The sequence below is a fragment of the Palaemon carinicauda genome, chromosome 13 (genome assembly GCF_036898095.1).
Source record: "Palaemon carinicauda isolate YSFRI2023 chromosome 13, ASM3689809v2, whole genome shotgun sequence".
Taxonomy (NCBI): Eukaryota; Metazoa; Arthropoda; class Malacostraca; order Decapoda; family Palaemonidae; genus Palaemon; species Palaemon carinicauda.
The window spans coordinates 121,118,799-121,133,777 of NC_090737.1; the positions used below are offsets into that span (position 1 = coordinate 121,118,799).

At 49.8% G+C, this 14,979-nt stretch overlaps 1 protein-coding gene and 1 pseudogene across 3 annotated transcripts in view; both read right to left on the reverse strand.

Annotated features, from left to right (window-relative positions):
• The window catches only part of LOC137652386 (trichoplein keratin filament-binding protein-like), a 91,721-nt gene that overhangs the window by 13,987 nt on the left and 62,755 nt on the right, over positions 1–14,979 (reverse strand). For all 3 annotated transcript variants that reach the window (XM_068385769.1, XM_068385770.1, XM_068385771.1), the window contains exon 10: positions 14,730–14,891. In XM_068385769.1, coding sequence (XP_068241870.1) covers positions 14,730–14,891 — 162 coding nt within the window. The remainder of the gene's footprint in view (positions 1–14,729; positions 14,892–14,979) is intronic.
• On the reverse strand, positions 3,277–3,395 carry LOC137652594 (5S ribosomal RNA; annotated as a pseudogene).

Genomic DNA, 14,979 nt, shown 5'->3' on the forward strand with positions numbered 1-14,979 from the left:
TCAATGGGCTGTTTTCCCTGTTGAAGCCCTCAGGCTTAGAGCATTCTGCTTTTCCAATTAGTGTTGCAGCTTAGCAAGTAATAATAATAATGTTACATGACAATGTTTTAATAAAGACGGAGAGTTCATTAAACATACAGTATGTGTAATGGACAAGATAATGATAAATAGATTGAAGCACATGTTATAGCAGCAAGCCTTGATTCTATATAAAGATTTCTTCACTAAATCAGTTTAGTGAAGAATTAAAACCGTTTGCAGGGAAGGGTCAATAAATCTAAGTAGAGGTGTAATTCGAAAAATATCAAAACTACCGCCGAATTGGCATCTGCTAATGGAAAGGCATCACTAGCATATCCAACAAGATTAATAAAAATAACAAATTCGAAGATGATTTGTATTTTTCCTAACCATACAAACCTTAGCTATTTACATTGGGTTTACCTTTTAGCGTAGCTGAAATAGCGAGCCATTAGAATTTAACGAGGGTGTATTACCCCCGCGCTAGTTAGCGGGGGGGTGGGGGGTGGTAGCTAGCTACCCTTCCCCCCTCACACACCAATGAATTGCTTCACTTTCACTTAGAGGTAGGACTTGTCTTGGGGGACAGGGCTGGCGGGCAAATATATGTAAATAGCTAAGGTTTGTATGGTTAGGAAAAATACAAATTATCTTCGAATTTGTCATTTGTTCCGTAACCGAAATACAAACCACGCTATTTACATTGGGTGACTTATCCCTTAGGAAGGGTGGAAAGTCCCCAGCCATACTGGCTTTGGCTTTACCCGGGGACTCAGAATCCGAGTGAGTCGCACTCGAGAAAAGGAGTCCCTGCACCTCACAAGTTCCTTGCTCCGCAAGGAACCGTGTGGCCTACATAAGCTTGTGTGTGAAGGAAGAAGTGTGACCCGTCCTAGGCAGTTGACCTGGAGTTCCAGAAGGAACTCTGGGTTAGGACGTTCCCAATACCACCTCGTCAGGGTATGGGGGACGCAACAGTATTGACTCAATACTCGGAACACAAGGAAGCATGGTTTACCTGCAGAGGTTTGAAGTCAGCTATGCAGAGACCAGGATGCTGCTTCCCCGTAGAGGGGATGATGAAGAAAGAAGTAAGGGCCAGACATACTTCTTTCGTTCATGCAGACTAAAACCTGATAACAATGCCCTCAACCTTCTGCTACCTGTCCAAAAAGGAGCCTGAGGTTAGACCAGCTGTTGTGTAGCCACCACAGAGCGATAGAAACGTATCGAAACTCCTGTGGGTCACGCCCTGCAGGAAGCGGGCTGCGAAGGTCATTAGACGCTTCCAGACTCCAGCTTGTAGCACCTGCGTCACAGAGTAGTATTACTCGAAGGCGAGGGACGTTACGATGTATTCGACATCGTGCTGTAGCGACGTGACGGGGAAGGGTCTGGATTCAGGTCGAGATGAATGTTCTTGAGTCCGAGCTGAAGAGGTATACTGGTGACTCTCCCCCGTGTCCTTCTTGTGCTCCCAACCCGGCTGCACGTGAGGATAAACTGCAGCTGTTCCCAAAGCTAACCTCTCGATTCCTTTACTGGCAAGAAGGAGAAGGTTCTGGGACATCAGATACAGAATGGTGACTCGAAATCTTGAAGGAATTGGACCGAAGGGCCGGGACCCTCAGATTCTGAGTCTAGCCAACAACTCAGGAGCGAACCTGAATGTTGCCTTCCCCCATTTCTTAGAAAGGGCGGAGTCGTACGAGACCAAGAAGATTGCTTACACACTGGCCGCGGCCAGAGTGAGCAGGAGCCCCAAGACGGAATACGATCAGAGGCCTGACGTAAAGGGACTTGAGAAGATCTCTTAAGGGACTAAAAAGTCCGAGCCATGCTCCATGTTCGAGGTCTCACTCCGACTAGGGCAGGGACGTTCGCAGCTTCGCATGAGCGAGGAAAGGTCCAGCGGGAAAGAAAAAGTTATTCCTTTCAGCCTGAAGGTCAGGGAAAGGCTAAGCGACAGGCTTCATTGCCGAGAGCGGAAAGGAGTTTCCTCCCGCCGAAAGGCAATAAGTTCGTTATTGCTGGAGAAGAGGCCTCAAGGGAAGAGGTATATCTCCCACGACACCAACCACCAAAGACTCTCCACTTCGCCTGGAAGACCCCTGCGGATGATTATCGCAGATGACGCGACCTCCTTCCCGCGACTGTAGCGGGTTGTCTCTTCTTGAGGAGGAGGCGTAGTGTCTCCAGGCATGAAGCCGAAGCGACGCCCCGGCTCGTGAAAGATGTTGCAGTGTGGTCGTTTGAGTAGCCTGTGCTGTGGGAGAAGCTCTCCCGGGAGTTCCATCAGGGGAAGCAGAGAGTCCGGAAACCGTTCTGCGTATAATCCCAGTGGAGCTCTCAGGGCCATTAAAAGGTTGACAGACAACCTGGTCTTGTTGAGACCCATTCTCAACAGACAACAAAGGAGGGAAGACGCAGGCGTCGATGTTGTCCCACCATCACCGGAATGCATCTTGCCAAAGAGTCTCGGGGTCTGAGACTGGGGGAAGATCAGCGGAAGCTTGAGGTTCCAAGCTGTCGCGAGCAGGTCCCCCAGGCCAGGACTTGCTGGTTACCCAAGGCCAAAGACCCCCAGGTAAACTCTCTCTACGAGGCTCTGCTCGAATAGTCGGAGAGAACATTCCTCTGCCCGGAATGAGCGAGCCGATGGTGGTATTGAGAGGATCTCAAATCATCTCAGTATCTCTACTGCAAGATGCGAAGGTATGAAAATGCGTCCCTTGCTGGTTAGAACACGCCAGTACCATGAAGTCGTCGCTCACGGAGCGACTCGGCAGGAGCTGTAGGATCTGTAGAGGGGCCAGACTACGGCCCCTAAGCCTGCCTGAATGATGGAGAGGTATCCTTCAGGTCCTGACCATAGGCCTAGACCGGAACATGCCCCACCCCCCCCCCTTTTCTTTGACGAGTCCGAGAACAGCATAAAAAATGTGGGGAGAGGACGATAATATCCACTCCCATCAAGAGGTTCCATAGGTCAATCCCCATTGCAGGTCTAATCGTCCCGCTGGTCCCATAGGGGCCAGAAAGTCCAGTTAATCGTTGCTTTGAAACCACCAGAACTTGGGCCGCCCCACAGGGAACTTATCCTGAGGCGACCATTCGGAACTTTAGACGGGTCAATGAGGAAAGAGACCTAGGAAACGTTCCAAGTTAGGGCTGAAAGCTCTGCCCGACTGAAAACAGGTACTGCGACTCTCCTCAGCCTTGCCACAGTCAACTGAAGGGAAGGCTCGGAGGAGGAGGCAACAGAATCTGGCGTCCCCAGGCGGTCACCCATCCAAGTACCAACCAGACCCGACGTTGCTTAACCTCGCTGAACGGACGAGAAGCTGGGTTTCCAACGTGGTAAGGCCGTTGACTCAATATCATGCTAGATACTCCAGATGTTGAGGCCGAAGAAGAGAAGGCTCCTAGCAAATTACCATGAACCCCCACTCATGGTAAGGATCCGGAAGCTTGTCCCGGCGTTGAAAAAGGTCAAACCCGAGCCTACCGTAGTTGACCAGACCTCCAAAAGGCGAAGGAGGCGGCAGCCTGCTCCCGAGCGGCCATGAGAAAAGCAGGGAGAGTTCTCTGGGGAAAAACCTGCGATGCCACGGCGGGATCGCCACACTGCATCTTAAGCAGGAATACCTGTAGTCTAGGCTGAATTCCATGAGCTTCCTGGAAGATGGATGGAATGGAAACTGAAAGTACCCGTCCTTCCGATCCAGGGCCTAAGGAGTCCTGTCGCCTCGTTACCAGTCTGATCGATTCTGCTGTTCCACGCTGGACGAAGTTTGTTCAAAAAACTTGATCAGAGCTGAGAGGTTGACTACGGAATTCCCGTCTCAGATACTTTCTTACGAGAAAGGATTGACTGAAGAAGCCGGGGGGTGAAGCCATCGACGATCCTATGGAGGACCTTCTCCTAAGGCATGGATCATTCTGCCCAAACAGGCAAACGCTTGCCGACCCTATGGCATAGAGGTTCAGAGACACTGAATTCGCTGACAGAGACGGCAGGCGCGATATCCTTGGCTGATCACGGAGATCGTGCAGGAATGGGCATCGGGAAGCTGTTATCCGGATGAGTAACCTTAGGCATCCTCCCAGCGTGAAACCTGCAAGGGGGGGTTGCCAATCCTAGAGTTCGTGAACTTTGCCGCTCCCTCTAGGACTATGCCCCCCCCGGGAGAGCCTCCCATGCTACCTGTTCCTGACAGGAGGGGACTGCTATTGGACACCTTGTCTCAGTTGTCGTAGCCGTTCCGATAACTTAGGCCGACAAGGCTGAAAGAAAGAGGCGCTGGAGCCCTGCAGGGTCTGGAAGAAAGCGCCTTGGAGGAGTGAAAAACGGAAGTCGACTTCCTCTGCACAACCGCTGTCTATGTCTCTGTCCTTGGGCACAAACAACTCTTCCCAAGGATGGAAGGGTGTCTGAGGTTGTCGACATCCACGGATGAGACACCCGAAAGGAAGCCCTCGGTCATTGCGTCCAGATGGTCCAACATCGAGCTTGCCCGCAAGTTCGAAACTTGGCGACGAAACGCCAAGGTGCTTGAGCCCGAGAGGAGGAAAGTACCCATGACCTTCCTGTAGCTTCCTTGAACAAAACCTCGGGTCGCAACCGAGGAGGGAAAGGACCTGGTAAGCCCATTTCACGAGATGGAGAAGAGGAAGGGGTAAACCAGTCACCCCTTGGCTGATGGAGAAATCTCGAACGGAGAGCTCCCTGGCAAAACCCTTCCAGGGAATGACGGGGAAGGGCTAACCCAGGTTCTGGAAAGAAGAATGTTGCTCAGACCTTACTGAAGATTCTTCCTGCTCTTGCATGTGCCATGCTCTGCGTTTATGGGGTGAGGCCGTGTTCTGGAAATACGCTCCAGAAGACTCGCCAGGCTGGCCATGCTGCGAAACCCCAACGGGAAACGCGGTCGCAATCGCCCTGGCGCTCGCGCGATGGTAAATCAATGGTTTGCGCGTGGGCGAACGCAAACGAAGGTGCGCGAAGGAGCGCAGAAGGAGGGCGAGCGTGGTAGGAAGGGCGAGAGCTGGTGGTCGGCGAGCGATAACCCTTAGGCGAGCAATGGATACTGCAAGAATTAATCCGACGTTCGCACGACGGAACACCGTCAGTCCGCGCGACGGGACACCGTCGGTCCGCGCGACGGGACACCGTCGGTCCGCGCGACGGGACACCGTCGGTCCGCGCGACTGAATACCGTCGGTTCGCGCGCGGGCGATCATTGGAGAGCATGTGCGCGGTCGCGCATGAGCGTAGCCGTGCAGGCACGTGGGCGTGTGGACGCGCAGGCACGTGGGCGCGCGGGTGAGCGCAGGCAGTCGGGAGACCGATGACGCGTAGGCGGGCGATGGCGCGTTGACGAGCGATGGCGTGTTCTGGCGAGCGATAGCCCGTAGGCGAGTGAAGGCGCGTTGGCCAGCGATGGCGCGTCGGCAAGCGACGGCGCGTTGGCGAGTGGTGGTGCGTTAACAAAACGATAGCGCGCAGGTGATAATCACGCGGGCGCGTAGGCGATTGCCAACGCGAGAGAGACTAGTGATGGTTAGCGCGCATCGCGCTAACAGAAGGCGCACAGGTGCATCAGGAAGGTGAGCGCTGAAGCAAGCTGTTAATCAGGCGATCCTAGACGGTCAGAAAACCGTTGGCGCCCATTGGTGCGTGGCAGAAAAGGGCGCACAGATGTGCGCTGGCGATTGAAGAAAGCTGGCGCACAGAAGGACAGAAGTAAAGGTGAGCGCTGGCGAGCAGGAGGAAGATCTACGGCAAGACTCAGCTACCGGAGATCGCGGTCCACAGCAGGCGAGCGCTAGATCGCTACTGATGGTGTCCAGGGGAACTGACACGCGTGGCAGATCGTTGACGCGTAGGAGATCGCTGACGAGCAGGTGAACGTTGACGCGTCTATGGTCGCTGACGAGCTGGTGATCGCTGGTGAGCAGAAGGCAACGCGTGGAAGCCTGTGCGTAGAAGAAGAGTCCTTGTCCAAGACCTGAACTGAAGTTCTAGATCGCGAGGGCGCACAGGGCGCGTAACAGGAACCAACAGGAACAGCAGAGATGATCATCATGAGAGCGCTGACGAACAGGAGAGCGCTGGCGAACAGGAGAGCGCTAGCGATCAGGAAAGCGCTGATGAGCAGGAGAGCGCCTGTGCGCTAACACTGAGCAGGAGAGCAGGAGAGCGCCTGTGCGCTAACACTGAGCAGGAGAGCAGGAGAGTGCCTGTGCGCTAACACTGAGCAGGAGAGAACACAGCAGAAGGGCGCGCAGGGGAACCCTGACACGCAAGGGAAGAACCCCCGTGGGAGGCAACCCTTTGCCCTGAAGGGATCGTTGTCCATCGGGAGACTGATGTCCGTCGGAAGACCGTTGTCTGTCCGTCGGGAGACTGATGTCCGTCGGAAGACCGTTGTCTGTCCGTCGGGAGACTGATGTCCGTCGGAAGACCATTGTCCGTCGGGAAGACCGTTGCCCGTCGGAAGACGAGGTCAGACTGCTGTCCATCTGCACCAGGGGCGGAAGATCAAGAAGAAGTTGTAGGCTGCATACGGAGATTCAAAAAGGCGCCTCTTAGCACCCTTATAGGGAGATGTGAGGCCCTTACGACGAGGCGGACGGTGAGCCTTACGGTGAAGGAGGCCAACAGCAACAACAGCAGAAGAATCCTCCGAAGAGGAGTCTCTATGAGTGTACTCTCTCGCGAACGAAAGAGAAACACTTCGTAGAAGAGACTGGTCAGCCAGTGACCTAAGCGGAGCAATCCTCCGAAGAGGGGCTCCTGCAGTTGCCCAGCCCCTTGAGCGAAACTGCAGGTGCGACCGCTCAGCACCAAGAGCATAGTCGCACGAAAAAAAAGGCAAGAGAAGAACCCCCCCAAAAGGGGTAAAACTCAAGCCTGGACAGGAAAAACTTCCCTCGGAAGGAAAGTTACCCACCCAAGGAGGCGAGCCTCCTGAGAGTTCTAAAATGAACTGGAGAGCTGTCAATCGTCACGGGAGTACTTCCAGAAGAAGGAGACACGCCCCTGACGAAGATCTATAGGGGAGGCAGCAACAGCCGAATCCCCAGGCCTCAACAAGACAGCTCACACCGTTGTCACATTACAGAAACAAACTAGATTGGTAACTGTAAAAAAATAAAACAAAAATCATTAGTTAACGTTCATTCCCCCGGGAAGGCTCTGAATAGGAATCCCGAGGGAAAGGAAAACAAGAATTACACAACAGGCACGTGCCCTCACAACCACTTACACTCACGGAAGGAGAGCTGTAACCAACACAGAATTATAACAATTATAATTATGCAACTATGTAATTATGTAATTTAAAAATGAATGAACACTAAAGAAAGAACGAAAACCCCGAAAGGAATCGTTTTACAAAGCTGAAAAATCAAAATACAATTAGATTCATAAACTAATTGAGACAAAACGTACGGCGTAGCAACCCCCCCACACGGGAAGGAAGCTACAAAAGGCGTAGTAACGTAGTAAAAGGGTGAACGACCTCAAGAGAGAGAGAGAGAGAGAGAGAGAGACCGAAGTCAAACTCGATCGCGACCCCTGAAAATACACCATGGTGGCCTAACTGCCGAGGGCTCCACGAAGATATCGTACACTACACACACAAGCACAAACTCTGAAAAGGAAACTTACTGATTTCTATACTCAAATATATACATAAACATGAGAAAATGTTTACATATATATTGAGTAAAAGAAAAGGAAGTGATTAAGTAAAGACAAAACAAACAATGGCTGCCAAGCGAGGACAAAGACAGAGACGTCTGTCCATGTCCGAGCCAAAAGTGAAAGTGAAGCAATTCATCGGTGTGTGAGGGGGGAGGGGTAGCTAGCTACCACTCCCCTACCCCCCCCGCTAACTAGCGCGGGGGTAATACACCCTCGTTAAATTCTAATGGCTCGCCATTTCAGCTACGCTAAAAGGTAAACCCAATGTAAATAGCATGGTTTGTATTTCAGTTACGGAACAAATTATAAAAAAGGCAAATACAATCCTAGGAAAGTTTTTAAATGTGAAGAGATGGATTTTCTAAATAAGAAATGCCTTGTAAGAACTAACTTTATCCACAAAAGGGCCAAATATGTGTTCAGGATTAGCTGACCTTAATTCTTTGTGGCTACGCGGTGGGTCACATAATAAAGTCAGACATTGTTTACCGCTATAAGAACCCATGTGGCTCGAAGGATAGAAATAAACAGATGCCTCCTGTTTTCTGGCCACCCTGCACCAAGGCCTGGGTCACTGTTATTTCCTTCAAGCAGTGGTTCTCGATTCAAAACAATACACTGACAGTGAAGAGTTTATATACCAAAAAATAGCTTCACACTTCATGGTGAATTGTGTTAGCATCGCTACCATTTACACAAATATGATATTTTGATTATAAAATAAATTTTTGAATATACTTACCCGGTGAATATATAATAGCTGACGTCTCGGACGGCTCGACAGAAAAACACAAAAACTCGCGAGCGATCGCCATGAAGGTTGCGGTTGTGCCCACCAGCGCCAACTATCGGCCAGATACCGCATATACATGTAAACAGCTCCAGTTCTTCTCACCCCGCTGGGTCTCTATCGGGGAGGAAGGGGGGGGCCTTTAATTTATATATTCACCGGGTAAGTATATTCAAAAATTTATTTTATAATCAAAATATCATTTTTAAATATTAAACTTAGCCGGTGAATATATAATAGCTGATTCACACCCATGGTGGTGGGTAGAGACCAGTATTAATACAGTTTACGGCGTATATGCTTAGAGTTTTTGACAGTTATATCATAACAAAACCCAAATAAATATAGGTACCTGGTAAGGAAGCTGACTTTGACGATTACTCTGCCTTGTTAGTCTGCTTTCCTCACGAAGCCCAGCCATCCTCTTAGGATGCTGAAAGACTCCCAGGAGCTGAAGTATCAAGGGCGGCAACCCATACAACAGGACCTCATCAAACCCCCTAATCTGGGCGCTCTCAAGAAATGACATTTGACCACCCGCCAAATCAACCAGGATGCGAAAGGCTTCTTAGTCTTCCGTACAACCCAAAAACAAGATTAAAAACATTTCAAGAGACAGATTAAAAGGATATTGGAATTAAGGGAATGTAGTGGTAGAACCCTCACCCACTACTGCACTCGCTGCAACGAATGGACCCAGTGTGTAGCAGTCCTCATAAAGAGTCTGGACATCTTTTAAGTAAAATGACGCGAATACCGACTTGCTTCTCCAAAAGGTCGCGTCCATAATACGTCGCAGAGATCTATTTTGCTTAAAGGCCACGGAAGTTGCTATAGCTCTTACTTCGTGTGTCTTAACCTTAAGCAAGCAACGGTCTTTTTCACTCAAGTGAGAGTGAGCCTCTCGGATTAAAAATCTGATAAAATATGACAAAGCATTCTTTGACATAGGTAATGATGGCTTCTTAACTGAGCACCATAAGGCCTCAGATCCACCTCGTAAGGACTTAGTACGAGCTAAGTAGAACTTAAGAGCTCTAACTGGACACAGTACTCTTTCAAGTTCGTTGCCTACGATCTCTGACAGGCAAGGTATATCAAATGACTTAGGCCAAGGACGAGAAGGCAGTTCATTTTTGGCCAGGAAACCAAGTTGAAGTGAACATGTGGCTTTATCTGTGGAAAAGCCGATGTTCTTACTAACGCATGAATCTCACTGACCCTTTTAGCCGAAGCCAAGCACACTAAGAAAAGTGTCTTGAGGGTGAGATCCTTCAGGGAGGCTGAATGTAATGGCTCAAACCTGTCTGACATCAGGAACCTTAGGACCACGTCTAAGTTCCATCCAGGAGTTGCCATACGACGTTCCTTAGAGGTCTCGAAAGACTTAAGGAGATCTTGGAGATCTTTATTATTGGAAAGATCTAAGCCTCTATGTCTAAAGACCGAAGCCAACATGCTCCTGTAGCCCTTAATAGTGGGTGCTGAGAGGGAGCGAACATTTCTCAGATGTAAGAGAAAATCTGCGATTTGGGCTACAGAGGTACTGGAAGAGGACACAGATGCTGACTTGCACCAGTCTCTAAAGACTTCCCACTTCGACTGATATACTTTGATGGTAGAAGCTCTCCTAGCTCTCGCAATCGCTCTGGCTGCCTCCTTCGAAAAGCCTCGAGCTCTTGAGAGTCTTTCGATAGTCTGAAGGCAGTCAGACGAAGCGCGGGGAGGCTTTGATGAAGATCCTTTACGTGGGGCTGTCGTAAGAGATCTACCCTTAGAGGAAGACTCCTTGGAATGTCTACCAGCCATTGAAGTACCTCTGTGAACCACTCTCTCGCGGGCCAGAGGGGAGCAACCAACGTCAACCTTGTCCCTTCGTGAGAGGCGAACTTCTGCAGTACCTTGTTGACTATCTTGAATGGTGGGAATGCATACAAGTCCAGGTGAGACCAGTCCAGTAGAAACGCGTCTATGTGGATCGCCTCTGGATCTGGGACTGGCGAGCAATAGATTGGGAGCCTTTTGGTCAACGAGGTGGCAAAGAGGTCTATGGTGGGTTGACCCCAAGTCGCCCAAAGACTCTTGCACACGTCCTTGTGGAGGGTCCATTCCGTGGGGATCACCTGACCTCTCCGACTGAGACAGTCCGCCAAGACGTTCAAGTCCCCCTGGATGAACCTTGTCAACAGGGAGATGCCTCGATTTTTTGACCATATGAGGAGGTCCCTTGCGATCACGTACAGCGTGTGGGAGTGAGTGCCTCCTTGCTTGGAGATGTACGCCAAAGCTGTGGTGTTGTCTGAATTGACCTTTACCACTTTGTTTCGAAGAATGCTCTCGAAATTCATCAAGGCCAAGTGGACTGCTAATAGCTCCTTGCCGTTGATGTGCATGCTCTTCTGAACTGAGGTCCAAAGACCCGAGCATTCCCGACCGTCCAGAGTCGCACCCCAACCCAAATCCGACGCGTCTGAGAACAACACGTGGTTTGGGTTCTTGACTGCTAGGGACAGACCCTCTCTCAGACTGATGTTGCTGTCCCACCAGTTCAGGCATGCTTTTACTGGTTCGGAGACCGGGATTGATACAGCCTCTAAAGTCTTGCTCTTGTTCCAGTGAGAGTCTAAATGGAACTGGAGAGGGCGAAGGTGAAGTCTCCCTAGCGAGACAAACTGCTCCAGGGATGACAGAGTCCCTACGAGACTCATCCAACTCCTTACTGAACAACGTTCTCTTTTCAGCATGAGTCGGACTTTGAGCAGGGCTTGTTCTATTCGGGTGGCAGACGGAAAAGCCCGAAAAAATAGACTGCGAATCTCCATCCCCAAATATAGAATCGTCTGGGATGGAATCAGTTGGGACTTTTCCAAGTTGACCAAAAGTCCCAACTCCTTTGCCAGACCCAACGTCCAATGTAGATCCTGCCGACAGCGATGACTGGACGATGCTCTGAGAAGCCAGTCGTCCAAGTACAGGGAGGCTCGAATTCCCGATAGATGAAGGAATTTTGCCACATTCCTCATGAGCCTCGTAAACACGAGAGGAGCAGGACTGAGGCCGAAGCACAGTGCTCGAAACTGGTACACCACATTCCTGTAAACAAACCTCAGAAACGGTTGGGAATCCGGGTGTATAGTTATGTGGAAGTACGCATCTCGCAGGTCGAGAGAGACCATCCAGTCTCCCTCTCTGACCGCTGCTAAGACGGACTTCGTGGTCTCCATCGTAAATTTTGTTTTCGTAACAAAAACGTTGAGCGCACTGACGTCTAGCACTGGCCTCCAACCTCCTGTATGCTTTGGGACTAGGAAGAGACGGTTGTAAAACCCCGGTGATTGAAGGTCCGAGACTTTCACCACCGCTCCCTTCTCTAGCAACAGAGACACTTCGTGATGTAGAGCTTGTCTCTTTGACTCCTCTCGATACCTGGGAGAGAGGTCTAAGGGAACTGTTACTAGAGGAGGTCTGCGTACAAAAGGTATTTTGTACCCCTCCTTGAGTAACAGAACAGACTCTTGGTCTGCACCCCTCTTCTCCCAGGCCTGCCAGAAGTTGTTCAGTCTGGCCCCTACCGCTGTCTGAGGACGTGGGCAGTCAGACTCTGCCACGGGAGGACTTGGCTCCTCTCCTCTTACCTCTCTTTCCCTCGGCACGAGAGCCTCCCCTGCTGGGAGCTCTGCCACGAAAGGGCGGGATAAACCTAGACGCAGGAGTCTCGATTCTGGGTCTCACAACAAAGGATGAAGAAGGAGCTCCCTTGCGAGCAGAAGAAGCCATCAGGTCATGTATGTCCTTCTGCACAAGCGAAGCAGCAATGTCCTTAATCAGCTGTTGTGGAAACAAGGCAGCCGATAAGGGAGCAAAGAGCAGTTCCGATCTTTGACAGGGAGTAACTCCTGCTGAAAGGAAAGAGCAAAGGGTTTCTCTCTTCTTCAAGACTCTGGACGTAAAGGTGGAGGCGAGCTCATTGGAGCCATCGCGGATGGCTTTGTCCATACAGGACATAATAAGTAAGGATACATCTTGGGCAGCAGACGAGATCTTCCTACTTAATGCTCCTAAAGACCAATCTAGAAAGTTAAAAACTTCAAATCATCATGATCTTCTTAAAATCCATCGAAGGTTGTACAGCCTTAGGTTCTTCTACATCAGATAAAACGTCCAAAGGATTATCATTAGGAGGAGGATCAGCAACGTCCTCATCTGAAGGAACCTCGTCCGACAACTGATGAGTCTCAAGCAAGGGAGAGACCTGCCTTGGTGGCAATGCTTGACAAGCAGAGTCCACACGCAAAGGAGCATCAGTAGCAGTCCAGGACGCTACGTCATGTAACTGCTTAACGGACTGACTAGCAACAACAACAGGAGCGGGAGGACGCTCGACGTCAACTCGAGACTGCCTTGACTGCCTAGATTGAGCAGTTAAAACAACTCTTGACTGCGGTGCTTGACGCTCAACGTCAAAACAAGTCAACTTAGCTGGTTGGCGAACGTCCTGAACGTCAACACGAGCGTGCGGCAGCGGCTGAACGTCCACAAGCGGCTGAAAGTCAACACAGGACTGCATCGAGTGAGGCTCTAAGTCACGTGACTGACGTGACTTTGTAACGTCAACGTCAACAGGACGAGCAAAGGCTCGTTTGGGCGGCTGACGGCCAGGATCTCGATCAGCGTAACGGCGAGGATCATCGTGAACCTGCTCAGCAGTATACTCCTCCATAAGAGAGGCAAGCTTATTCTGCATATCCTGCAGGACAACCCATCTAGGATCAACGGGAGTGGGTGCGGGTCGAGACGATGGTAACGTCTGTGACTGCAAAACATTGCCTAAACTAAGACTCACGGAGCCCGTGTTACGCTTCTGTTTAGGCGGCGAGCAGTCTTCCGATGACTGCACAGGGTCAGAGCTGTCCCAATGGCTACAACCAGGACGCTGGACCTGTCCTGAAGGGACTGACTTCCGCTTTAAGGGTCTCGAAACCTTGCTCCACGGTTTCTTACGCGAGAAGCCTTCGGATGACGAGGAGAAAACCGCCTCGCTCGTCTTATGGTAGGGGCGGTCTTGACGAGACACGCCCGAAACCATAGAGGGAACGTCTGTTCGTTGGTTAAAGCCTCTCGTTCCCATAGGTCCTACGACATTACTTCTCCCTGGTGCATGGGAGCTTGCAAGAGGTCTCGGACTAGGCGAACGACAAGCACGAACAGACGAACCCTCGGTCGCAACACTGATAACACTTTGTGCACTAATCACTTTATCCCCACGATTTTCTAATGTGGCACTCTGACACTTTAACACTTTTACATCCGCCATGAGTTGATTACGGTCCGTAGCCAAAGATTCAACTCTCTCGCCCAACGCTTGAATGGCACGCAACATATCCCGCATTGATGGTTCATGAGTGCTAGTAGAGGGTTCAGGCACAACTACTACTGGGGAAGGATTAGGTTCAGGGGCATGGGAGGAGGAAAATTCTAATGATCTAGAGGAACTTCTCCTCACCCTATCTCTCTCTAGCTTACGAGAATACTTATCAAACTCTAGCCAGTCGAATTCCGAAAGTACCACGCACTCATCACACCGATCTCCTAATTGACAGGTTTTACCCTGGCAATTAGAACACACGGTATGTGGGTCGAGAGAGGCCTTTGGAAGACGTTTGTTACAATCCCTAGCATTACATTTATGAAATTTAGGAATTGGAGAAGGGTCAGCCATTTTGAAAAGTCAAAGAAAATCCAAAAACAATCCAAAGTCATCAACAATAAAATCTATCCAAAAAAAAGTTCAAGAGTTTAAATTGAAGATAAAAACACCTGCACTGCGAAAGCTCAAAAAGAAGTACTTCACCAAGAATGACGAAAAACTCCAGGTCAACAGCGAGTAATGGAATCAACTTGTCGACAAGACCGACAGAGAAGAACTGGAGCTGTTTACATGTATATGCGGTATCTGGCCGATAGTTGGCGCTGGTGGGCACACCCGCAACCTTCATGGCGATCGCTCGCGAGTTTTTGTGTTTTTCTGTCGAGCCGTCCGAGACGTCAGCTATTATATATTCACCGGCTAAGTTTAATATTTAAAAAAGCCAACATTAATTTGTGGACTTTTTATTGGGATGAACAAAACTGATCAAATAGATGAAAACATGCAAGCAAATACTTCAACTAGCATTTATAAGAGAAAAAACTGCTCATGCTACTTACCTGGACTTCTGACCCTTGGCTAGCTTGTTTTCTTCTCTTTTCAGCATCTTGTTCTTGTTGGTGTATTTGCTCTCGAATTCCTAACATTTCATACTCTAGCTGATCCTTCTCAGCTCTGATGATTGTGCGGTCATGAGTGTTCTTTGATAAGTTTTCTTGTATCTGAAAACACAAAAATATGATAAAGTTCAATCTTTTCTAAAAATAGATTCTAACCAACATTTTTTGTTTCATAAGAAACTAAATATTT